Source organism: Pleurodeles waltl, chromosome 5 (genome assembly GCF_031143425.1).
Source record: "Pleurodeles waltl isolate 20211129_DDA chromosome 5, aPleWal1.hap1.20221129, whole genome shotgun sequence".
NCBI lineage: Eukaryota > Metazoa > Chordata > Amphibia > Caudata > Salamandridae > Pleurodeles > Pleurodeles waltl.
Window position 1 is genome coordinate 631,892,195 of NC_090444.1, and position 27,083 is coordinate 631,919,277.

At 44.5% G+C, this 27,083-nt stretch overlaps 1 protein-coding gene across 1 annotated transcript in view; it reads right to left on the bottom strand.

The window, feature by feature from the left end:
* PLG (plasminogen) overlaps positions 1–27,083 on the bottom strand; it is a 387,567-nt gene that overhangs the window by 281,369 nt on the left and 79,115 nt on the right. The window contains exon 3 of the mRNA XM_069234491.1: positions 20,217–20,323. Within this exon, the coding sequence (XP_069090592.1) occupies positions 20,217–20,323 (107 nt within the window). The remainder of the gene's footprint in view (positions 1–20,216; positions 20,324–27,083) is intronic.

A 27,083-nucleotide genomic window follows, 5' to 3' on the forward strand; every position in this document is an offset into this window, starting at 1 on the left:
ATGGGGATAGCTAAATTTTTCAGATGGGAACACCTACCTTGCATCTCATTGACACAGAGTAGGTGCACACATCCAAAAAATGGTGCAAACTCCTATATTTTGACATTAGATGTGTTTAACGTCAAAATATAAAATGGAGTTAAGTTTGCACCAAATTTGCATTGAGAAAAATGACGCAAATTTGGTGCAACAGAGGTATAAATTTGGGCCTGAGTGTTCCAACAGTGTGAACGTAGGGGCACATTTATAGTTTTTGTTGCAAAACTGAACTAACACAGTTTTGCATCAAATAGTTTAGCAACGGCTTGCGCCATTCCTGAGCACCAGCCGGGCGTCATATTTATGGAATGGCACAAGCTGGTGCAAAGGGTGGGCTAGTGTAAAAAAATGACGTTAGCCGGGTGGGGGCGGCGGTATGGGAGAAGGGAATTTTGCACCAAAAAATGACGTTAGGCTGGTTAGAGGCAAAAATAAATGCCTCTATCCAGCCTGGTCTCATTTTCTGATGCAACACTATCCATACCACATGACTCCTGTCTTGGAAAAGACAGGAGTCATGCCCACCATACCCAATGACCAGCACAGGGGACCAGTGTCCCATGGGCATGGCCATTGCACCCTGTGTCATGCAGGGGGCCCCAAGTTGGGCCCCCGATGGCACTTTAATTTAAAATAAAAACAATACTTATATCTACTTACCCTACTTACCTGGAATGGGGTCCCCCATCCTCCGGTGTCCCCCTGGTGTGGGTGTGGGTGTTCCTGGTGCTTGAGAAGGGCACCTGTGGACCCATTCCATAGTGTTTACCCATGGAAATAGGTCCACAGGTCACCTAACGCCTGGTCCGACCAAGGCATTAAATAAATGTGCAAAGCAAGCTTTAAAAACATTGAGCAGGAACGTCTTTCATTGGGATTAACAATTTTTACATTATTGTATTCTTTTAGGCTGGTTTGCAGATTTATTGTTGCAAATAGGGAAACAGTTTTATATTGCAATCTCGGCTTTCCTAACCAAAATAATTGATCTTGGGCCAGTCATGTTCTAGCTGAGCCTCTGTATCGGGCCCAATATACTCCACCATTTATAACTGTATTATTTTTTCATGGCAACATGCTTACACTTGAGAAACTCAATATATATTGAGACTTTTTTTCTGATTATAAAAAGAATAGGAGTGTAAGTTAGATGAGCACAGTGTGGAATAAACTCCCCAAAAGTGGAATGCCACCCATAATCCCCTAAATAAATGTTTTCTGTTAGCTCTGCACGTGCATATTGTCTTGTGAACTAATAATTTGAACTAAAAATGGAAATGTGTACAATTGACTGCCCTACTCTTCACAGCCCTTGTCCAAAGTCCAGTGTCCACCAATGGGAAAGAGAGTGAAGTGGGTCACTTCTCTTGGGCCTTGCAGCAAAGTCTCCATTCCTTCTCCAAGTAGGCTGTGGCACATCGCTGACAATTATTTTTTTCTTAATCTGAAGCTTGAACATTAAAAAAGAAGGTGCATTGTCTATTTTAAGTAGGCAAACCTCCCTGGCCATTATTCACTTACCTTTATCGACCACTGTCAGACGGAAACCAGTGGATAACCAAATATTTGCAGTATTGTTCTCAACGGGTTAGAGGGACAATGATTGGGTAGCGCAAGCAGTTAAACAAAGCCTTCCAACAAAACTGTAAGGTCAGAGCTGGCCCCGTGAGGCCTAGGTGTCCCCACTCTTTCACGAACTGCCGTGTTTGAGAGCAAGCCATGCAGGGCACAGTGAAGCCTGCTCTCCAGGCCTGCACAGCACCATCAGTAAGGCCTGTCTTAAAGGAGTACTGAGGCCTGCAACCTGCACACTACTGCAGCCAGCGAAGCAAGCACAGTACTGTCTGCTGAGCGAGTTCCAGAGAGGCCAGCCAGTTCTGCGCAGTACTGTCTCCTAAAAAAGACCAGTCGGGCCTGAACAGTACAGCAGCATACAGAGGGTCAGTCTGCCACAGGAGGGCCAGCGAGGGCTACATAGTCCTGTCCTGTCTGTTAGGAGGTCAATGAAGCATGCACAATACTGTCTGCTGTGCGAGGTTCAAGAAGGCCGGCATAGTGCTATTTGATGTGTGAACTAAACCAGCAAGGTCACCAGAGTAGTGTCCAGTATGTACATGTCCTAGACAGCAGTAAAGCTTGGACTGTACTGGCAGCCATGCAAACATGCAAAAGGTCCCATGAAGCCCGCCCTGTACCCATGCTCATGTTCTCTACCTTGGGAGACTCGCTTCGTTAGGCCTGTGCCCTTTGTTTCATTGCCTGCTATTTTAAAATAGGTTCATATGAACACGCTTATGGTTGATAAGCTTAATAATGGGTGTACTTTAGAGGAGCAGTAGCTGACGTCTGTACTGTGCTGTCAGAATCTGCAATGCATTGCTTAATTGGTAAAATAATAAGTGTCAGGCTCCAAGATATTTCTCAGGAAGCCACAACAGTTCTACTAATGCTACACTTTGGACTTTACTATGTGGCACAATACTGTAAAAATATCCTGAGCATCCTGGCATTATTATATTTTTAATAGTATCTTGCATTATTAAACAGTTTGGGCCTGATTCGCAAAGGTATTTACGTGTAGTAAAATTACAACTGTGGAGTCCCTTGGGGCAGAACCTCCACACTGAGAACTGCATTTTGGAGATTCCGTCCCTAGTTGTGAATCAGGCTCTTTTCTCAAGTGATTTAGGAAAAATAGACTGACAGCACCACTATGTGGTCGACTGCCATAAATAAGTGTTGGAGTGGAGGAGCGGCAAACACTGTTACAAATTAAGGGCCATATTTATAGGCCCCTAGCACCATGGGGCATCACTTTTTGTGACGTTCCTGTGGCGCTTTCCACTGCTATGTACTTACAGGGTGGCGTTAAGCCACTTTTGGTGGCTTAACACCACCTTGTAAATATGGCCCCTTCCCACGCAGCACTGCGCGTGGAAGGGCCATGAAATGGGTATTGCTGTGGGCATGCCACAGCAACACGCATTGCATTTTGACGCTGCCTCAGATTTATGAATCCTGAGGCAGCGCCAAAATATAAGCAGGGCTCACCAAGGAAGAATACTTTTATTCCTCCTCATTTTTTGCTTTTTCTATGCTTGCTGCATTGTGCAGCACGCATAGAAAGAGCAAAATGCCAGAAATGATTGTTTATGTGCGGGAAGGTGTCCCTTCCTGCACATAAACAATCATTTGAACATGACACTTTGGCACTTCTGTGTGTGCTGCATTGTACAGCACACACAGAAGTGCCAAAGCACCATTAGTGATTGTTTATGTGCAGGATGGAACACCTTCCTGCACATAAACAATCTATCCCACAACGCAGACATCCTTGCACGATGGTGCAAGGATGCCTGCGTTGGCAGCTAAATTTAGCGCAGGTGGAATCGCAGGGGTGCGCCATATTCAGTTAAATACAGCGCATCCCTGCATTTCTAAAGTAACGCAACACGGAGCTGCCAATTTTGGCACAGCACCGCACTGCAACACTTTTCAATAAATCTGGCCCTAAGTGCTGATGCTATATGCATACTTGCAGATCTAGTGAAACCGGCTGTACAGGGCATGCACCATGGCATCATGTCACTCTTATGAAGCCTGTGACCTCTGCAGTACTACTTGACATTCACCTGCACAGGGAACATCAGAATCTGCATAGTACTGTTTTTCATGAATCTGTACAAGGTGCAGTGAGGCATGCACAAAGTAGTTGAGCTGATAGGATCCAGTGAGGGAGGACTTCACAAGCAACTGTGCGGGATTGGAGGAAGCCGGCTCTGTATGGCCTGTGCTCTTTGCTCTATTGCCTGTCATCCACACAAGGAGGGCTCAACAGGTTCTGGCTGCTAAGCTTCAGGTTATTATAGGGGGCATTTATTAGTGTAAACAATGGCAGCGGGTGCGTGGTATCCTCCTCTGGTCACAGGTGCCAAATGAACGGATAAAGAAATAAAGCAGCAGTTTATCTGGATTGCCACAGCAAACAGCAGATAATGCACTGTTACCTGGAAGGTTTGTAAGACAGAAAACATCAGGCACTATTTTACAGTATTATTGTACTAGTGCATGAATTCAGCGCACTAAAAGTTGCAAGCAAAAATTTTCTTAGAAGGCAGATACAGAAGACTCAGGTCACTAGAGGCAGCTGAGTAGCTCAGTTGGCCGAGTGCCTGATGCAGGCAGCTTTGTTAACCAGCATGTCGCCTATGTTTTGTCCTTTCGAGATCTAGAAAGTATTGCCATTGAGTTTGCTGATTGTAACACCAATTGTTTAAGTACCAAAAGCAAAGTTCGTTTCTGATTTCCACTTTTTAAATTGTGCATGGGGAACATGTGTATCAATATGAGATTGTCATTCAAAACACTGAAGGGCTAACTCACAAAGGTAACTTGACTTTTGAGTAACTTTACACTTTGGAGTAATTTTAATACTTCTGGTACTCACTACCTCTGAATGTAAATCTACTACAAAAGTGTAACTTACATGTCTCTACCCTCAGACTAAAACAATTGGCTTACTCCTTTATGAGTAAATGACGTCCCTCCCTGAATTCCTCCTTGGCTCTTCCTAAACCCATTGATAATCCTTCCTAATACAATCCCCTTTAGGTGTAGGTCTGCCCCTTTTCTGGCTCACTCCCCTGTGTCTTTCCCACACAGGGGCAGCTCATGACATTTAAACGTGGTGGGGCATAAAAGTTGGGTAGGATTTTTATATAGCAAGCAAGCTTGATCGGCAAACATGGGGTTCTAAGGGGGTCCTCCCACTGAGAATTTTTTAAAAAAAATTGTGGTAAATTATGCGTTTTAAAGCAAAATTCAATAAATATTTCTCTTACGAGGCTTGGGGAAGCACCCACAACTGCTGACTGCATTCACATAGAAATATGTGCAGACAGGGCTTTAAGTGGGATGAAAAAAGAGTAGGCCTGTCGAAGGGTTGTGGTTTAAACATGTACATTTCTTTGATTCCCATAGTGTGTCACTGGACTGATATTTGGTTTCTCTCTGAGCTTTATTTTATTGTATCCAGATATATAACCACAACTGACATACACCTAAAACCTGCCAGGACTATTGGCTTTGTCAACGGTTGTTAGCTGTTCAAGATAAAGAGTAACAGCAATGGTTTTGTTGTACATAATTAATATTGAAAATACTTCCATTCTGAAACTATGGGATTGTGAATTAAATATTATTAAGGTCTGTGGCAGAAGTATTGGTCCTCAGTTAAGTACAGTTTATGTTAGACGTGTATTATTTTGCTCTATATCTCATTCATTTGCATATTGTAAACGTCACCTCTTTCCTCTTCAGCACACTATTTTCACTCTCTCCTGAATGCACTACCCCACATTTCTATCACTTCACCACTCCCAAACAGACACTGCAGTCACTCAAATGAAAGCACTTTATTTTCTTTTACATTAGCATTGTCAATATTTTGCCGGCTGTGTACCACCTTCACACACATTTACACAGAATTTCAATTGCGACTGGAATACATTACCATTGCTCTCTGTGCTGCTCAGAGAAACCCACCCACTGACAGGCTCTGTTAGAAGCTAACACTGCCCTCCACCTTAGCCCCAGAGCTCTCAATCGCTGCCTGCCATAAACACCAGGTGCAACTCAGCTGAAAGTGTGCACTATACCAGAGTAATAAGATGCATGAAAAAAAACACAGAAACATAGTTAACCCTCTTAGAAAATGCAAGATTAAGTCAAACATGTGAAGTAGCAACAGAAACTAAATTGCTGACATGCATTCCCTTAACGTTTTTAACATTTGTTGCTCAGAAATCTATCAGTTTTTTAGGCATTAAAGTTAAGGGCATGAATATGGGACCCGTTTCCATGTTGGTTTTAATGCTATATGACAAAGCCAGATCCTCAGAATTACGCAACAACAAACATCAAGCATGCAACAGTTTTTTAACTGTCTAAAATCAAAATGTGCAGAGTGGGGATGAAAAATGCTAGAACCATTTGCACCATGCAAAGAGCTCAGCGGTTCCCTTATCAAGGGACAGGGGCTTGCTCTAGCAATCTCAAGGTGTTCTCTTAGGGGGCAGTGTGGTCCAGCAGCTTTAGGCTTATCAGAGGAATGTTAGACATCTGCAAATACACACACAGTCAATAAAAGAGACACACGACTCAATAAAGGGATCCACACCAATTTCCAAAATAACAAGTATATTTATACATATTTAGGCACCAGAATCAATATGTTCAGGTAAGTATGTTTTGCAAGAAAACTACTTTCAGGTTTTAAAATTCGACACACTACATTTTTCAGAAGGGGCAATGTTATCCTATGGAGAAAAAACATGTACTGCATTCAAGTATAGTACAGCGACTTACGGGACCAATCTCCTGAATTTTAGGTGAGTATGAGGCAAGATCCAAGGCCACACCAACAGGTTACAGCAGGTGGCACTGGAGCAGCTGAGTGCAGAGGTGCAGTACAGTTTCAGGTGCCCAGTGTTAATTAATGAGGATTGGTCTGGTTGAAAAGAGGCTGCAGGTCAGGACTGGGAGTCCAGTCAAGGAGAATCAACAGGTGGGCTGAAGTCTTGAGATGCTCAGGGATGTGGGGACACCTTAAGGTCTGCTTCTCCTTGGGCCAGGGGTGACGGGTGCAGAGGTTTTCTTGATGCATTGGGTTTTCTTCACCAGAAGTACTCACAGTTGAGGTGGCCTGGGGGCAGAGACTGCAGTTGGCATCAGGGATGCCACAATGGTCAAGTACAAGGTTGGCTCTGCCTTTGGAGGGCCTGGAGACCATGTTGACACCCTTGACCCATTTCAGCTTGGGACAGGCGGCACGGGTGCAGTGGTGCTTTTCAGTGTGGGATTGTTGCAGTCCAGAGTCCTCTCAGGTCTTTAGGGGTGCCTAGAAGAAGCAGGGAAGCAACTCCGCTGCTCCACATGAGTTTCCGGTTCTTTGTTAAAGACAGACAGTCCTTCCAGGCTTTTGGAGGCACAGCAGCTTGCAGGATAAGTCGGGTTTGGTGCAAATCGGTGGGAACAGCAGACAAACGGGCAGGGATGGGGCAAAATCAGGTGCTTCTTCCACAGTCTTTTCTTTTGCAGCTCTTGAGTGTCCTTCTTATTCGTAGGTCAACAGGAATCTCATTTCCTGGTGCAAGTGCCTACCCTAAATATAGACTTTAAAGGCATTATGGGAGTGTAGAGTAGGAGCCAATGGGCTACTTACCCATGGGGTCACTATGCCCCTTGGGAAGTGGGCATAACCCTTTCCTAGAGTTCCTAGTTCTGCCATCACTAAGATGGCAGACTTTCATAAGCTGTGTCCACATCAGGCAGCTCACCTTAGAGGTGGGTCTGACCTGAGAAGTGGGTACGTCTCTCTGATTACTAATTTTCCCACCTGTCCAGGTTCCAACTGTTACCTGTGCAGGGGGGTCGGCATCCTCTCCTTTGAGGGAAGCCAGATATACATACCAAGGGTAGTAGGCTTTTTTGAAGCCCCCTGCCTTGGAATGCAGATTCTCAGGTCCCCTGGGAACCCCCCTGCCAGAGCAGGCTTTTTTTCTGTCTGTCAGAGAGAAAAGGCTCTCACCCCTGGGGGGCAGAAATATGTCTGGTGGTGGCAGGCCAATTAAAACTAGATAGCCAACTCACAGGTAAATGTTAGGTTTTTCAGGGTCACCTCTAGGATGCCCTTAGAGTGCCTGAATTATTAAATCCATCACTGGCATCAGTGAGGGTTTATTAATATGAGATGCTTGATATCAGACATCCCTATTTTCAGTGAAGGCATCATGTACCGGGGAACTCGCATTGCACATGTACTTAAAATCGCTTCCCTATCCACTCACTATGTCTGAGAATCGACAAAGACATAGTGAGGCCTATCTGCTCTTGCAGATAATTCCTTACATGTAATATAATGCACCCTGCCTCAGGGCTGTAAGGCCTGCTGTAGTGGTTACTCAAATATTTCATGCAGGGGACATGGTACACAGGCTATTTTCACATTGTGTTTTCGCTTTCAGCTATACCAAAACACGCAGTGTGATGGGTACCTGAGGGTGGCAGAATACATGCTGCAGTCCTTGGGAACCCTCTTTGGTACCCATGCCCTAGGCACCAGGGGTATCTTTTGCTAGGGACTTACAGGGATGCCAAAGGTATTGCCAACTGGGTAATGTTTGCACAGTTTTAGGGAAAGAGAAATGGCACTGGGGACCTGGTTAGCAGGAATCCAGTGCACTTTCAGTCACAATTGCATCAAATACCAGGAAAGTGTGGGTGATTATGTCAAAAAGGGACACTTTCCTACACCACTCCACTGTTCATTCTTAATAAATCAGGACATTAATAAGCATCATGTATGCACACCAAATTCTGCACATGCTTACTCAGAGCAGGTAATAACATCTGGCCACATGCAGGGATGCAGCCTGCAACACCCAAAACTGTGACATTGACAGCATCACTGGCCTACAGTGGATATCACCCCAAACTCCCATGGCACTAAACGCTTTAGAAAGGTAAGCCCCATGTCATGTGTCATATTGCAGAAGGTTGATTCACTGGCTGGCTTCTGACTGCTTGTTCACAGTGAGATGGGGCAGGCAGTTTGGGACAGGCAGCCCAGATTTAAATAGATCAATTTATTTAGAGATACGTTCTGGGATCATATGTGTAAATGAATCAATGTGTTTACTATTTTGTGCAGTGAAGATGCAGAAATTTCAGAGGAACACAGCCCCAGTGCCCTAAAGCAGAAATCACCCCTTCTCCCATGTGTATCCACTAAAACCTTTACTTATGTGTGTGGAGACTCCACAGTCAGGGCAGAAAACTCTACACCCATAAGTATATGCAAAACTTATTTTGTAGCCTGTTTTTGAACTATTAAACATAAATCTTAGCACATGTTAATTCAATAAATGACTCTGAAATCACATGAGTCTGGTCTTGGTGGGATATTCTATTGCCTTGTAAGTCAAATTGCAAATAAGTGCAATGTTAAGTTGTTGTCATAGTAGATCAGTGTGCAATTTCTATAATTCTGTCACCTTAGCCACATCTAAGCATACAGTCCCTTGTGTCGGACGCTCCTGCTATAATAAAAATGGTCATAGTAGACCCATCCACTGCTCTTTGACACTAGGTCAATACAGAATTGCTGTAGTTTGTACACACGCAGTCCTAAGGGAAGCACTGCATTTCGCTGTGCACAGCCCTATAGTGCAACATTTCTGTTGTGCACATAGAACAGTACTCTGCTATGCCAAGGAGTGCAGTTCGTATCTGCTTTGCAGACACAGCTCTGCAGTAACCTCTTCTGGCACTTTATTTTTGTGTCAAACCCACTGTATCGTTTGTACATTAACTTGCCTGATTCTATCACATCAGACAAGGAGAGATCGGGCTCTAGCGTTTTTACCCACTCTGACTAATGTGAACAGCTTGAGAGAGCTTAAAATATATGCACATATTTTATTGGGACACTTTTTATGTTTGTAACCACTGTACTGATTTCAACACCAGGAAAGTTGCCTCTTGGAAAGACGTTTCAACAGTGCCAGGGCATTAACAGGCCGTTGATGACCTTTCCTGCGATGTGCCTACCTCTGGTATCATGTCATAAGCAAATTAAATGGGATGCATACATTCCTTTTCTGCCCCAGTCTAAAAAATTCTAGAATCGGCCGTGCAATCCCACTTCTCCGGAGCTTCCTCCTGCAGTTCCAGGTGTATGAATGCAGTGGTATACTGTATTGCGCAAGAGCTACTTTTTCAGTGGTGCAGGTGGGACTGTCTGTGTAGCATGTGCACTGCTCCAATTAGTAATGGGCTCCTAATTGAAAAACAAACAGCCAGATTTAAGAAAAGTGGCGCTGCATTGGATGCAGCGCCACTTGTCGTACGCCCCCCTAATGCCACCATCTGTGCGTCATATTTATAATATGGTGCACCATGAGGGTATTAAGACCAATAGTGGCAAAATTTGACGCTATTGTGGCGTTTTCCTCCACTAGCGTCAAAAATTGTGACGCTAATGGAGCAATGTGCAAGGAGGCCCATTGATTTCTATGGGAACGTCCTTTTTAACGCCTGCTTTGTAGATATTTTTGTGGGCCCCTTTGCGCCGGAACACCCCCTTTGCATACATTACAAAGGGTTACAAAATGGCGCAATGCATGCATTGTGCCACTTTATAAGTCTGGTGCGGTGACTTTGGTCTCGTCGGACCACATTAGCATTATAGTTTTTTTGCTAATGTGGCCCAACGAGACCAAAGTCGCCGCACCAGACTTATAAAGTGAGGTGGCGTTAGGCCCTCTTAAATCTGGGCCAAAGTGTTCTGATGTTTCTGGCTTCCCTTCATCACTGTGATTAGGTTGCCTGTGATGGCAGAGAAAAGCTGATTTACTGAACATGTGAAAAGGCAACATTACACAGATGCAGCAGAAAATTCGTTCAGTGAACAGGAGAGCTGCACCACTAGTATTGTGCCTTTGAATGTTAGAGGCTGAACCACATGCATTGTGCTGATCTGAGAGGGTTCTGTGTTGGACAAATTTCCGAAATGCACAAGACACTCTGTAATTTATAACCAGGACAGTGTGAAAGTTCACTGCCAAGCACCTTTGTACACTGCCCTCTGACAGACCCCATTTGGGGGGCTTCAAAGCAAGCAGGGAGGGCCTATTTGGACTCATCCATGGGGGATGAGGTTGGTTGACTCATATTCTAGGATCTGTCCTACATTTGCTCTGACAACTGGCTGAGGTACAACCCCTTCAGCACTTCACTCTCATTTGTGGTGATGGTGAGCAGTCACAGGCTTCTGAGGGAGGTAATGTGGAGGTGCATGAGCATAGCACTCAGCATTTACACATTCATATAAGAAAGTATTGTCCAGCAAAGTACTTGACTTTTAAAATGAAGAGTATGTTTATTATACACTAGGTCTAAATACCACATACAAATATAGTCAGTATGCAACGTAGAGGGATATTTACAAGCCCCTTGCACCACCTTAGCGCCGTCATAGCATCCTTTTTTGATGCTAAGGTGGCTTTTCTGCTACGCCATATTTACAAAGTGGAGCAATGCTTGCATTGTCTCTTTGCAACCCCTTGCGCCACATTATGCCTGCGTCAGGCATAATGTATGCAAGGGAGGCATTCCGGCTCAGGGAGGCTGGAAATAATTTTGATGCTATTGTTCTAAAGACCACCATGGTATTGTAAATACGGCTCAACCATGGTGTGGTTAGGTACCGGTAGGGGGCACAAGAAAAGTGGCACATCATCTATGATGCGCCACTTTCTTGTAAATATAGCCCTTAGTGTCCTGAAGGTGGAGCGTGTTCACTGCTTTTCCCACTCAGGCCCCAGATTCTCCAGAAGTTCCCCCTGGGCATATCATAGCAAGAGTTAGCTCTGGTGCAGTTTTAACCCCAATACTTTTAGTAGTGTGCATGTTTCCGTTTTTGTACAGTTCCTCACCCAAGAACAGATACAAAGTTGCCCATTTGTCAGAGTTCTGGTGTCTGCCCTGATTCCTGTTGTCTTTGCCAGTTCCCACACTTATGGGGCACGGTTGCAACTCCAGCTGTTCAGTTGATCTAAAACTTCTCAGAAGATGCTGCGTCTCTGCGGTCCTAGTGGTGCACCTTGCAGGCCCACCGGGCAGTGCAGGTTCAGAAGTTGCAATTAAAGGTTGGCTGGGTCCTTGGCAACACGTGAATCTCACAGGGTGGATGGAACATCCACAGCTCAGGTCATGCAGTGGTTAAGTACTTCTTGGCACAGCAGCTCTATTTATGCCATTCTTTCTTTTGTTCGTAGTGGCGCTAGTTGCATTGCACTTGATCACTTGACACACTTATCTCAGTTCACACTGTACTCATTCACTTGGCACCGCAGTTCAAGCCATGTCACACTTGATCACATAACACTGCTGATCAGGCCATGTGTCACTCAATCATACACAGTGACTCAGGCCATGCCGTCACTGCCAACTTCAGGCACAGCAGTTAGGCCACACAACATCTTCACAATTCAGACTGGAAATCACAGATGAGTCTCCATTTCGCCAACACTGAGGGACACAGATTCCTCTCCCTAGTTCTTTGCTCTTGCAGACCCACCACACCAGGGCCACATAGCAGATCGGTCCTTCTTCACAGTCACTCCCCTTGCAGAGTTGAAAGGCTACTCCCCTTAGCTTCTAGACACTAAGGACAGGTGATCAGCTCTTTCATCAAGGGAAAGATATCAGTTGATGTTCCCTAACCTCTGATAAACTGGCTGTCAGGCACACATCAGCTCTGGTTGTATAGCAGATCTCTGAGTACTCTGCAGAGCACTCCCTTTCTTGGTCAAAAAGAACTTGAACTGGAACAAGTGGTTCAGTAGGTCCCACTTATATACAGCCAAAGCAGGCACAAGACATGGATTAATTGCCTGCATTTCAGAACTGGTTTGAGTTAGTTCTTCTTTCAAGCATGCTCTTAAGGCAGATCTCCAGTCAAAACCTTTGTGGAGAGTTTCTCCTCATAGGAGGGTAGGCTCCAGTCTCAACGAAGGCACAAAAAGGCATACACTTCTGCCCCATGCTGTCATGACCCACATTGAAGTGTGACCAGGTGAAAGAGAAAAGGCTGGACTCAACATAGGGTCTCCTTTCACCTTCAACAACACAGACTGCAGTTTTACCCTCCACACCCACCATCTACTAATTGTCAATGATCCAGGCAAACCAATTGGCAACCCCTCCTCTCAACAAAAGGCCTAATTGAATACCTAAACAAGCCTTGTCTCCCGTCTCCCACTTGACTATCTAGGTCAGTGGTTACCAAACTTTTGACTTCTGTGGACCCACACTTTATCAAGTCTGGAACCCAGGGACCCCACTGAATCATTACTGGAACAGGGTACCCCCACTGAGTCATTTCTTAAAGCTGGGGACCTAATCTGTTAATATTGTTTCATTTTCTCAGCAGTCACGGACCACCTGAGGAGGCTTTGTGGACCCCGTGTGGTCCCCGGACCACAGGTTGGGAACCACTGATCTAGGTTACCTCCACCCAACTTCGGTAATATCATCCATTCACTTCTACCATATAGAAAAACAACCTCACCTCCATCATGTGTGCAAAGCCAGACTAGGGGAATCTAAAATTCATCTCACGGGCCTTCATTACTCTAGTTCACCCATACATACAATGCATGCATCTTGAAGGTCACATAAATAAACATGCATTATAAACACAGTGTTCTGCCGTCACTTCTCCATAAGTTAAACCCATGTCCAGTGGCAGAACTCCACTGTCTGTATAATGAGGGCACACTTGGTACACCCCTTCAGCTCATTTCCAAGGACAGGCCTAGACTGCTGCACACCCGCTTGATTAGTGTGAAGCTAAAGCCAGGATATCAGATGCATGCGGTCAGGCATTCACGGGAGGGAACCATGCTTGGGACACTCAGGGCAGGGCACATTCACACCAGCCTCTATGTAAAGTTCTATTGTCATATATAACTACACTTTGTCTGTATTTTGCACAAAATGCTCCAGATGATTTGCACATAGAATAGTGCATGGTGGTTAACATATACTATAACAATGAAAATGGAATAATAAAATATGTTTTACTAATGGAGGGTATGTGAAAACGTGGCATGTGATGTGTTCTTTACATGGCGGCGCTGGGAAATGTGTGCATCAAATCCCTGCCATATGTGGTAACTACCATCAGGGAATATTCAAACAGATGAATAACTCTACAGTATGACACCTGAAAATATGAGATCAATAAGCTCTGCAAAATAAGTAACCTCCATGTACTCTGGCACCTGCAAAAGCAGCACGGCACCCAGATGAGGCCCCTGATGTAATACATAACAGTGGTCTATAGTAGCACGAACAGTGACCAGTGCTGGCATATTTGAGCATCAATGTTGGGGGGCTGGTTAGGCTGATTAGGATGCCACTAGCAATGTGATATTAGATATGCACCATATTGAGCATCATATTGTTAACAACACTTTGGTGTACAAGAGCAATAGTCATATACATTTTGGACATATGTAAAAATATAATAATGCCAGCACCCGAAGAAAAATACAAATGGCAGTAGATCCTCAGGATGGCGGAGATAATGGTCTCGGCTATCTTGGTGAATGACAGGCTGCCCGCCAAGCTATATCTGAGGCCTGTAGAGTCCTCATGTGTTGTACCTAAAAACTGCTGTTAATTTCAATTTGTTAAAGGGTGAGTTAATGAAAGATTATCATCTTGCTATCTTCACATTCAACTAGACAATACCCATGCATCATTCAGATTACTTTTGTCCCTAAAGAGGGGACCATGATCCTTATTTAGAATTTAGAGGGTATCCCGTCTGTCCTGTTTAGAACGCATAGAGGCCCTATAGAAACTAAATACGATGGCCAGAATATCTGCCAATTTTTGGGAGATGCGCTGTGTTTGCCAAACTCTATATAAGGACCCAAGCCTCTAAGTGGCGTGAGCATTGTTGAGCACAAATGAACTGAATGACATGGAAATTTTACCTTTGGATTACAATTATGCTGGAGGTTTATGAAGAAACGAAAAGTGATGCATTCACCTATGTGAGTGAAGTATGGTTGGAATTCAAAGAGCTAAAAGCAAGTTTACAGCTGCACCTTATTGTAAAGTTAGAGAGCAGTCTTAATATCTGGTCATGTCTCAGGCCTAGAATAGACACTTCTTACGCATTTAAAACAAGCACATAGAACAAGCACCCAAGAGATCTCTCAATCTCTGTCGGTATGAATATCTATACTAATACTGAAGGTACACCCATTTGTTCTATGCATCTAGGAAGCAGGTTTTGAGAATTAGGAGTTTTTGAGGAATTTAAGTATAGACAGAAACTGAGGGCAAAGGAGACTTGAGAGGTCATATTACTCATAGTGCCCCATGAGAGCAATAGGTGTGTGTGCCCACTTTTGAACCCCAGTGGCACTATGGTATTACAGTGGGGACCACAGATGCATCTGCAGCCACTTCTTTAACACTGATAGCAGTGGTGCACATGTCCCACCAGCCGTTTTTTCAGAGGGACTTCCCTCATTTGTTTGTGAGTGTGACCCCATGCAAATGAGGAAATCCCTTTGCCACTGCGTTCGCGCCATAAAATGGATGCGGGCACTGAGGCAAACGGCTTCTTAGGAGGTGAACTCACAATGCGCCACAAAAAGGTGGGGCACTCTCAGTGCGCCTCCTTAAATGAGCCCTCTGGAGGGAAGTAGGGAGTCCCATGAAACCCTCAGACACCTCCGTGCAGACAGGTGCAGTCACTCACTCCACCTGCCTGTTAGCGGATCTTTTTCCCCTCTAAGGGCAGTGCATTAATTATAAATAGGGCGCACTTTTTCTGTTTGCACCGGCGCACCGGTTTAAAGGTAGGCCGTGGTGCAACCAAGGACAGTGGCCCTTATCTGTAATACGGGTCCAGGTACGCTTTTCCCTTGGCCTGCTTTGCCACTTTGAGTAATTTTCAGTCAAAGAATATTTTTGAATTAAAGATTAAAAAACGCAACTAGAAAACGAGGAGGCTATTGACGAGGACACGTTGTAGACAGAAATGTAAAATAGGGGAAAATATTGAGCACTAGACATGCCTCTTACTGCGCCACAAAAAAGACACCCGGCTAATAATGGAATCAATTGATTGAATAACGTTTCAAAGCGGATCAGGTCGCATGAAGATCGATTGTGCAAACAAGATATTTTTGCAGTCCTTAATGCCAAGACACACAATTCCAAAAGGATAAACCAGGCCAAGCAGTCTGAATTTATCTAGCTAATGGCCAGGGAGATTGGGCCTTCAGAGTCAATAGTCTGACAGGAAGTCTGGCGAGATCAAATGAACTGTGAGCTCTTTGCCCGACGCTTTTGCAATTCCAAGGTTATTTGTGTGTTTATTTCCTTTCCATGTTGGCTAATGGGTGGGCCCACTACAAGGAAAACGGTTCACTAAGGAACATTGCAATTTAGCATGATAAAACGTGTGGCAAAAGCAAAATGTGGGTACACCCCCCAGATTTATTGACACTGCCTATTCTGCATATATGTAAAAAGGGGTAGGATTCGAGTGTGGCCTGATGTGAAGGCAGTGTATTCCTTATTTACAAAACGAACGCGCTGTAACTGCACACCACTGTGGCTAAGATCCATAAGTGCTCCCTTTAAACAAACACAAGGGTATTCACAGCCACATAAGGGTTAGTAGTGAACCCTGTATTGCTTCTAGAAGCTTTAACATTTTCCGTGGGGGGAGCTCAGTTGTATGTATTTCATCTTCCTTAAAAGTGAAAAAAACATAAATGCTGTGGTATGTCAGGAAATCCTGAGGCTCGGTCGGTCCCCTAATAGAGTCAGCTCTGTTCTGCAGAGAGTCTTGCTCTGATGACTGAATAATTCTCAAACGTATGTTTTTCAATATCGTTTTCCTTTCGTTTATTTTTAACGTGGGCATGGGTGAGAGGCTATCACAGACATTTCCAGAGAAATGTTGTGTTTGATGCACCATCCACAAAAAAAGTTTATTTTAGATCAAAACAGAATCCCATAAATGAGCAACTGGAGAGTGGCACAGAGATTATTGGCAGTAATATAAGCGAGCTGCTGCTGTGTTACAATATTGAAAACACACCCTTATTTATACTTTGTTAGCGTCACGTTTGCGTCATTTTTTTACGCAAACGCGGCGCAAACTTACAAAATACAGTTGTATTTTGTAAGTTTGCACCGCTTCTGCGTGAAAAAGCAGCGCAAATGCGGCGCTAAAAAAGTATAAATAAGGGCCACAGTCACCATTCCTGAATAGGAGATGTGAACACATTTAGAATGAGGACCAGTCTGACTGTGCACTGTCACTGACCTGGCCAAAGAGGCCACGAAAGAGTTGAACTGGATCATAACTTCAAGGCTCTGCCAAATAGGCGCCCCCGAAATACATATGGCCCACGGCCCCCGAAATCCTTAAGATGTCACGGCATATAAGAAGTGTTTGGGGAGTCAGGTCAGGAATGTCATGCATTGTGTTGTGGCCGTGTGGGCTACCTTATCACCAATACCTGGGTAGGCTTGAAAAAGTGTGGGGCTAATAAAAAAATGCCCCACAACCTCTCCCCTCTCCCCCCCCCCCCCCACGGCCAGCTGTTGTTACAAACAGGCCACCATAAATGAGTCACAAGATCAATATGTGGCTGTTGGTGCATTCACAATGAGCCGTTCCTGCCTCCCCGCACAATGCATACGTCCTGTGTCGATTTATGCCACAAATTTTGTTCTGAGCAAATTTGTGCAAAACATTAGCAATCAGACATCGTGTTTTTACCAAGGAATTTTCCACGAAGGTACACTCCATAGTCTCAGTTTCACAACTAGTACAAAATGTTGCACAAGTCAGTACATGTCGTTTTAGGCTGGATTACATGTAAATTCTACTGACTTTGTATATGGATAAATATTCTTCTATTTCCGCATTGAATATTGCGTCATCATTTCAAATAAATTGCCAAAAGCATCTTAATAAATTTAAAGTGAGGGGTTTCAAGAATGATGTAATTATAGGGATTTGCTTCAGTATTGATGGCATCATCAGAGGGTTGGGGACAGGTGGGGGGATTTTCCCCAGGCCATGCCTATTGAAGAGGCCATGCACCATGCACTATGGGCAAATCTGTTGGCGGGCACTGCATGTTTCACATCACTCTAATCTTAGCCCATGCTTTGCCCAAGCTGACAAGCCACACTCACAGCTGATTGGGTGTGGGTGAAGGGTCCGCACAAGCTTTGAGATCATATACCGCATGCCCAACACCCAAGGGTATCCTGCTTCTCTAACAAAGTAGTGGTAGTAAGGCTGTGATGACCAAGTCCTATAATTTCCTCCACCCCAACTCCAAGTGCACCCTCTCTGGTACAGCAGTACAGCAAAGATTGAGGCAAATAGTTCTTAGCTAACCTTGGACCTCCCATCCTGTCACTGCCGGCCAGTTTATTTATAGCTGAGGTACAAACTGATAAAGTATATTTTAGTTTGTTTCACTTAAAATTATATCACTGCACTGAGTGGCATTTATTAGAATTAGTGAACCACGCCATTTTGTCCTGCCAATTGCATTAATATCTCAAGAAGCAAGCCACTTGCCCTGTGCCTCCGAGATATAATCATTTGTTGTAATAGATAGAGGAAAATTGTTGTCTATTAAACCTTGCACAAGGGAGGTTTTTTGTGCAGCACTTACCGAACAGAATTATGTCAAGATGCTCTCAAATGAGATGATCAGAGATAAGGAGGCACAGAGGAGAAAAGTAATTGCCTGTAGTCACACAGTTTGGTCAAACTTGGAAAGTGGGTTGAAAGCAAGATCTTTGGGTCAGGGTACCACACCTATTTGTTTGCCCCAAACCCCTCAAAGGCCTCTGATTAGCATAAGTGCTGGCATGAAATAAACCGTGATATCGCCTTTGGGAACTAATTTGGAAAACGTAGTAGGTTTCACCATTTCAACCTTTAATGGAAATTTGTGTCTGAGTAAAGCCATGAATGCCTCCTGTTTTCCTTGTGCAAATACTGTCAGAAAAATGAATGCTATATGGAGGCATTGTGTGGTAAAAGTATATTTCAAACAAGGAATGTATACAGTTAGATGAGAAATAACACTTTCAATCGAAGCATACATTCTGGATTCTGCCCTGATGCTCCTAGTTTTCAGACGTTTCATGCAACTTGCATGACTGTTGCCCCCTTTTAGGACTGAGTGAATGGCTCGCCAGCTTGCCTGGCAGCAGTAGATCCTGGACTCTACACTATAATTGGACCACCAACTACAATTAAAGATTCCTGTCTTACTGCTGGAGCTCTCTTTGTGGAAAGTGCCTCCACCAAAAGGGCTGATGTATTTCCATAAAAGTTAAATGTCTAGCTGGCTGCCCTGCTCTTTTGTCCAACTCAGCTTTTTTTTTTTTGTTTTTTTTTTACAAACAAAGTCGATAGAAGTGAAAAAATGGCCAAGATGTGTGAGCAACTTCCTCCCTGCACGTTGGGGCCAAAGTTTCATTTCCTTGCCCGTGTCTACCGTCTCTCACTGGGTAGAGCCAGAGAAAATTAGTCCTGAGAGTCTTGCCCTAAATTGTCTATGGCTACCAGCACTGTGTCACAATGACCCTGTGGCAGATGGGTCACCATGTCAAGGGGTTCTAATGGCAGAGCAGATGAGGCTTGCCCATTGAAAACCTGGAACTTCAACCACTAGCATAAATGAGATAAGGTACCACAGGTTTGGCAGGATGCAAGTGTAAAAAGAAATATGACATCAATCCTAGTCCATTAAATTCTAAATGATGCCTTTATTTCTTAATTCCTTCAGCTACACTGCTTGCAGGCATTTCAAACAGGCCACAGTGTCTTTCAATCGAAAATAATTGCTTACATTCAGGGAAACTGCAATTATTCATTTCTACAACGGGCATATTTTTTCGGGGAACTACGGATGGGTTGAATTTTCAAAATAAACCATAACCTGCTTTATAGCTTGCAGGATTCAAAGACAAAATGATTTTTGTAGAAACGGATGAAAGCTAATTGCATGCAATGAAGTTTTGGATGTTACAAAAGTTAATTCGTTCTCTGGCACCTGATTTTTGTATCACGGGTCAAAATAAATATAAATATCACCGTTAATGTGCTAAGTGGTAAATTGGGGGAAGGGTATTTATCTACAGCATAAAAATATGCAAATCTAAATATAATTTCAACAAGGTATAAATAAGGATTTTGGTCCTGATTTAGATTTTGGTGGATAGGTAACGCAACGGAGACCGATATCCCATCCACCAATGTCTATAAATTCCATTAAATCCTATGGGATTTAGATATTGGTGGGCGGGATATCCGTTACTGTTTTGATGGAGTATCCTGCGTGCCAATATGTAAATCAGTCCTTTTGTCTTTTTCACACATTTATTAATGGTTTATACCAAATCAGTTGTACGCTTAATTATATTAAATCAACAGTAATTCAAGAAGCTATTGAGAGTTTAGAAGAATCCCAAGCTTTTTGCAACTCATTCTGTAGTGTGGTAGTGTGAAGGAATGTTACTGGTAATTTGAATATGTTACTCACCTTTTTTCTCATGAAGAACTGCATCTGTTCTTCTGTAAACTGTTGCAGTCCTTTGATTATCTGCTGATGTAACACATTGTTGGTCTTTACTGCTGTACAAAAATGACCTGGATAAAAAAAAGATAGACCATTTCATTCTTGTTTTGTTTAGGCTTTCTGCGTTATCTTGTCTCATCTGCACGATAAAATGACGGAATTCATTCTACAGTATAATAATTTCACAATATTATTGAAAGCGTATCTGGTGGATAAGTACATAAGAAAGTATATAACAGAGTAAATACAATGTAAGCAATAAAGTTCAATCTAAGATACATAGAAAAAAAGTTCCTAAAATCAGCTAATCACCGTGCAGTGCCTTTATCCAATCTAATCCAGCTAATTTTCTGGCAATATTGGTCACTTAGATGGCTAACAGAGTACCATCATCAAATATTATGTTATTTCAGGCGTCAAGTAATATTCTCCAAATGGTTTTTGTTTTCGCTGATAAATGTAACAAATTTCTCAGTTTTTGTGTCCTCCATGAACATCTTCAGTTTAATATATAAAACCTTTTCCATGAAGGCTTTTTACTGCTCCTTTCTCCGTGTGAGATTACCGCATCCTTCGTGAAGAACTCAGAGTCTTTTTAAAATGTATTTCTGCACTGCCTTGTGTATCAGCCATTCTTTCTTGAATGAATTATTTGTCTTCAATAGCACATAGTGCAGAGATCATAGCTTAAGTGAAACACAAAGGCCCCTATTTACTAAAAAAAATAACGCAACACAGCATAGTAAGCAAAGTTGCTGCACTGCGTTGAGTGAAAGGTAGAAAGCAAAACAGCTACATCTCTGCTAAGATGATGCATTCTATTCCCTATGCCTGCCCTGGGACACTTTTAGCTGCCACACTGCAATGCACCTACCCTTGAGTCATAATGCAAGGGTTTCTGTGCTGTGGTAAGCATAGTTTTTTTTGTGCAGGTAGGGATCCTTTCCAGTCAAATCTGTGCTTTAAGGTGTTTCGCACTTTGTATGTGTGCTGTAGAATGCTGCACACATGCAAATAGGGAAATTAAAACATTTTTCCTTGTTACGCCTGTCTCAAGGAGGAGCAAGTTTTTGAAATCCCTATTTACACCTCATTGTAGATAGGTGGTTGTGTCTGTGTAAAAAAACCCAAATGGGAATGCCCCTTCATGGTTCGTGTTAAAAAATCAACGCAAACCTGACACAAAGGGGGTCATTCCGACCCTGGCGGTCCATGACCGCCAGGGCCGGGAACCACGGAAGCACCGCCAACAGGCTGGCGGTGCTTCCAGGGCCATTCTGACCGCGGCGGTAAAGCCGCGGTCAGAAAAGGGGAACCGGCGGTTTCCCACCGGTTTTCCCCTGGCCCAGGGAATCCTCCATGGCGGCGCTGCTTGCAGCGCCGCCATGGGGATTCCGACCCCCTTCCCGCCAGCCTGTTTCTGGCGGTTTTCACCGCCAGAAACAGGATGGCGGGAACGGGTGTCGTGGGGCCCCTGGGGGCCCCTGCACTGCCCATGCCACTGGCATGGGCAGTGCAGGGGCCCCCTAACAGGGCCCCATAAAGATTTTCACTGTCTGCTTTGCAGACAGTGAAAATCGCGACGGGTGCCACTGCACCCGTCGCACCCCTGCAACTCCGCCGGCTCCTTTCGGAGCCGGCTTCCTCGTTGCAGGGCCTTTCCCGCTGGGCCGGCGGGCGCTCCTTTGGCGGGCGCCCGCCGGCCCAGCGGGAAAGCCAGAATGGCCTCCGCGGTCTTTTGACCGCAGGGCGGCCATCTGGCGGTTCCAGGTTGGAATGAGGCCCAAAGTGTTTGTAAATTTGGACCACAATGTTTTTGATTTACCCCATTACTGCATATTACAACATCTTCAAGGTAGGTAGGTTTATCATTTTTTGAGGCTTTGAAAATGAAATGCCACTGTACCACTGGAAAGAAATTAAGTACCAAGGCTAGGGCTGCAACGTGGTGAGGGCAGAATTCTCCATTTTACAGACTCTGTAGATACTCAGGACAAGTAGTGCATCACATTAGCTGAAATCATTTAGACAGGGAGGTCCAAGAATGTTAGGAACATTCTCTAGTCCTCATCACTAATGGTTTACCATTAAAAGCACCCTTCTTAAACACCTTTCTTGAGTCACTCCAAAGAGAAAATCTGCCTGGATTTGAAGATGAGAGGATCCTTATCAGCCTGTGTCACTGAGAAATTTCGGAATCCATACTATGTATAATCGAGAGTGGTCTTCAGCCTTTCATGCACTTCTGCTTCTATCATGTTGCCCGAAGACTGATGGTACGTCACCTACATTATCAAATGGCTAAAATGGGTAGCAGCAATGCTTTTTGCCTATGTGGAACATTTCTTCTGAGGCTGGAAGGCACATTTGCATGCCTTGTAAAATTTGAATCGACCAGTTAGTACCAGGCATTTTCTCTGGACATGGAAGATGCATTGTGGGGACATTCCTCCAACAGAATCTAGTAAACTGTAATCTGGGAAGCCTGTCTTAAAGATTTGAGTAATTTTCTGTAATTTACCAGAATTTGTATAAAAACGTGTTACTTTGTTAAAAACTTTTACCTGAGGACTGCAGCTATATGTAAACCCCCTCCAGGGAAAAGCAGCAAACTCAGCATGTTCAAATTTGCCTTTCTGGGATTTTTTAACTTAAACTTAGAAGATGCAGTATGACCACCTGATCACCATATCCAGTTTTATGGCTTGTTTTTCAGGCATGACAATTAAGGTTTCCCTCACTGGAAATATTTTCTTGTGGCAACATTTCTAAGAAGTCTAGTTTAAAACCTTTCTGCACAATCCACTCCGAACCTGTATCGAACCACTTTCACTCACAGGCTTGACACAGAGGGCCCATAGACTCCCTACAATTCATCACACTGTTTTATTTTTCACATTTCATACATTTCCCTAAGCATAACATTGAAGACCCTTCCCAATGCGTGGTGATGGTGGGGTTTTTGTTTTATTACTAACTTTTCATACCGAGATTTGCACTTTCACTTACATGGCATGGATTTTTAGGTTCTTTATTTTTAGTTGAATGTTTTTTTAATTGGGATTGGAAAAGGCAGAAATGCAACAGTATGCGTTCTCCCCAGATATACTGGGAAAAGGGAGAAAAAGCACTGAACCAGACTAGGAGCATGAACAGAGGAAGCACCTGCCCAAGACCTTTCCCTAAGAAGGTACCCTTTCCAATGAGTCAAGAATTGCAGTTTCTTCCCAAAAAAAATTAGAGTCATAGATCTCCTGGACCTTAAACTCAGGAACATTATTTACCAAAACAGGAGAAGGCATAGAAAAAAAGGCAATGTTAAGGATTCCCTTGTAGGGTTTCAAGTAGGAAGGATGAAAGGCAGGGTGTATTTTTCAGTGCAATGGCAGCTGGACCCTAAAAGCTACAGGATTGATAACATGGACATTCTTAAAGGGGACATAGAACCGAGGCTTGAATTTATTAAGTGAGAGATGGGCAGGTAAAAACTTTGAGGAGAGCCACAGCTTATCCCCAAACTTATATCCAAGAGATGGAATCCAGCGACTGCCAGCGGAAGATTTCATTCCAATCTTGGAATTATGGAGGTTAAGGTCACTTCCACAACTGAAATCCTGTAACTGCCAGAGGAAACCAATAGCAGAAGGAACAAGGACAGGACCTAAAAGGCCTGAAGGAAAGGCTGTAGGATGCAACCCCCCAAAGGCAAAAATTGGAAACGATTTAGTGGCATCTAGGAAAAAATTATTAGAGGAAAATTCAGCGAGAGGTAAAAAATAAAAACAATCACTCTTTGTTGAATTACAAAAGTAGGACCTGTCAGCACTGCACCCTAGGTACTACTAGAGCCAGCATTCTACAGGGCTTCAGAGGAGCCCTGAAACACCCGCACCTCGCCTGATTTGTGGTGCCTTAAAAGAGTGCTTCAATGGCCGGCAGCGAGGGACCTGTCAGCACTGCAGCCTAGGGCCTACTAGATCCAGCATTCTACATTGTGAAGGAGGAGCACTGCAACGCTCGCACCTGGCCTGGTTTGTGGCGCTATAAATGAGCACTTCGACGCCTGCAGCGTGGAACTCACCTGGACCGTGCCTTGGCAAAACTAAAGCCAATGGCAGGCCTGTCCTGCACCCATCAGCCCCAGGAAGGGGCAGAGTAGGGCCACTCTCCCTTGCTCTTTCATTTGAAGGTTACAATGGAAAGCACATTCCTCTGTCCTTGTGATTAAAGATCCCTGGGACTAAGTTAGAGCAAGAGATTGAGCGCTCTAGTTGCAGGGTCATGCAGTGTGGTATTAGTCTGCTTACTGATCCCTGAACTTTGTCCCTATTCTTGATCACTTCGGAGTATCCATGGTGGAGAGGAAAGCTCGGCGCTAACCACATGGTATTGGGAAAAGCAAAAGGACCCCCAAACATGCAGCAGGGAACTGTGTGATCGAGGAGATTGACAATCTCATAGTAGAAGTTGAGACTATTTTCGGTAAACGGAAGAAGCCGAACTGTGAAACCAATTTTTCTTAAAATTGTGGACATATTCATAAAGGGGCATGAAGTTAATAAACTAAAGATACAATGTGTGACAAGAACCAAGCAGGCTATAGTGAGTGGTGAGAGTGACTCTCCTGCCGAGCTTAACCTACCCCGGGCATTGGTATTGTGGAGGGTCAGGAGTTAACAAATCAGGAAGGATTAAATATTATTGCTTGTAAGGTGCCATGTACTAACCGTTACAGCCCGCTCGATAGCGAGGCTAGTGAGGTGGTTAAATTATATAACAAGGATAGGGGGAGTCAGGGGACTAATGATTTATGTGCAGCGAGAGAAGTTGATTCTATTGTAGAACTGAGAGCCCCTTATTCATCAACTTCGGGGAGAAATTAATAGCTTGTCTTCACAAGTATTCCTACAGGATACTGTGGAGAAACTGGGAATGGCTACCACAGCAGGTCTTGGTAAAGGTAATTATCAGATGGGGCTTAAACCAAATGAGAGTACACACAGGCACACACCAGCAGGCATCACGGATAGACAGAATTGGCAAGGCAGATGACAGCAGGAAAAGAAACACAACGCCATGTGTGATAGAGTGCATGAATCTTATGCAAAATGGGATAAACCCAGGGGAGCCAGTGGTAGCCGATGGCCTCACAACGCCCAGCAAAGAAATAGTAAGCACATATCGGATGATAACCTAGAGTTAAAAATTACTGAAGTTAGTTTGGGTAGTCGAATCCTGCAGCCCCCTAACTCCCAAGGTGATAGTGATTCAAGGCCAGCTGGTTCACCCCAGAACTACAGGAATCCAAATGGCTATGTCGCAGAATGGAAAAAACCTGGCACCTTGACCCTACCAACTCCAACCACATTGCTTTCAAGGATGCCCTACGCAAATATCACCAACTGATCCGCACCACCAAAAGGACCCACTTCAAAAACCGCATCAACGCCAAAGGTCACAACAGTAAAGAGCTCTTCGGCATCGTCAATGAGCTCTCCACCCCAGGACCTGCTCCAACGAACCCCTGCCATCACAGGAGTTCTGTAACTCACTGGCAACCCACTTCCATCGAAAGATAGAAGAAATCCACAATAGCTTCAAACCCCAGACCCACCAGCTGACTACAAACACCCAAGAACCCAACGCTCCAAGCAACACCCACCTCATCCACACCTGGCCCCCATCAACATAGAGGACACCGCCACCACCGTGGCCTCCATCCACTCCAGATCACCATCGGACCTCTGCCCACACCATATCTTCAATAAGGCAAACATCATCATCGCCCCCACCTCTGCAAAACCATCAGCAGCTCCTTCGAGTCAGCCACCTTCCCAGAATGATGGAAGCACGCAGAAATCAATGCCCTGCTGAAGAAACCAAAGGCAGACCCAGACCACCCCAAGAACTACCGGCCGATCTCCCTCCTCCCCTTCCCAGCCAAGGTCATCCAAAAAATTGTAAACAGCCAACTATCCCGGTTCCTGGAAGACAGCAAGGTACTCGACACCTCCCAATCCGGATTCGGCAGAAACCACAGCACTGAGACTGCACTCATTGCTGCCACAGACGACATTAGGACCATGCTCGACGAAGGAGAAACAGCAGCACTCATCCTCTTGGACCTCTCCGCAGCTTTTGACATGGTATGTCATCACACTCTCCGCACACGCCTACACAATGCTGGAATCCGCGACAAGGCACTCAACTGGATCTCGTCATTTCTCTCAGGCAGAACTCAGAGAGTCCGCCTCCCACCGTTCCTGTCAGAAGCTTCCAGAATAATCTGTGGAGTTCCCCAAGGATCTTTGCTCAGCCCCACGCTCTTCAACGTTTACATGGCCCCCCTCGCCAACATCGCACAAACCCACCACATCAACATAGTTTCCTATGCAGACGACACTCAGCTCATCCTCTCCCTCACGAAAGACCCTACAACTGCAAAGAACAACCTCCACAATGGACTTCACGCCATCGCCAGCTGGATGGAATCAAGCCACCTCAAATTAAACACAGACAAGACAGAAATCCTCATCTTTGGCACCAACCCCTCAACTTGGAATGACTCCTGGTGGCCCACCTCCCTAGGAACAGCGCCCTCACCCACCACCCACGCGCGCAACCTAGGCTTCATCTTGGACTCCACACTCAGCATGACTCAGCAGGTCAATGACATCTCCTCTTCCTGCTACAACACTCTCCGCATGCTCTGCAAAATCTTCAAGTGGATTCCCGTCGAAACCAGGAAAACTGTCACCCACTCCCTGGTCAGCAGCTGATTGGACTACGGAAATGTCCTATATGCAGGAATAACAACCAAACTCCTAACAA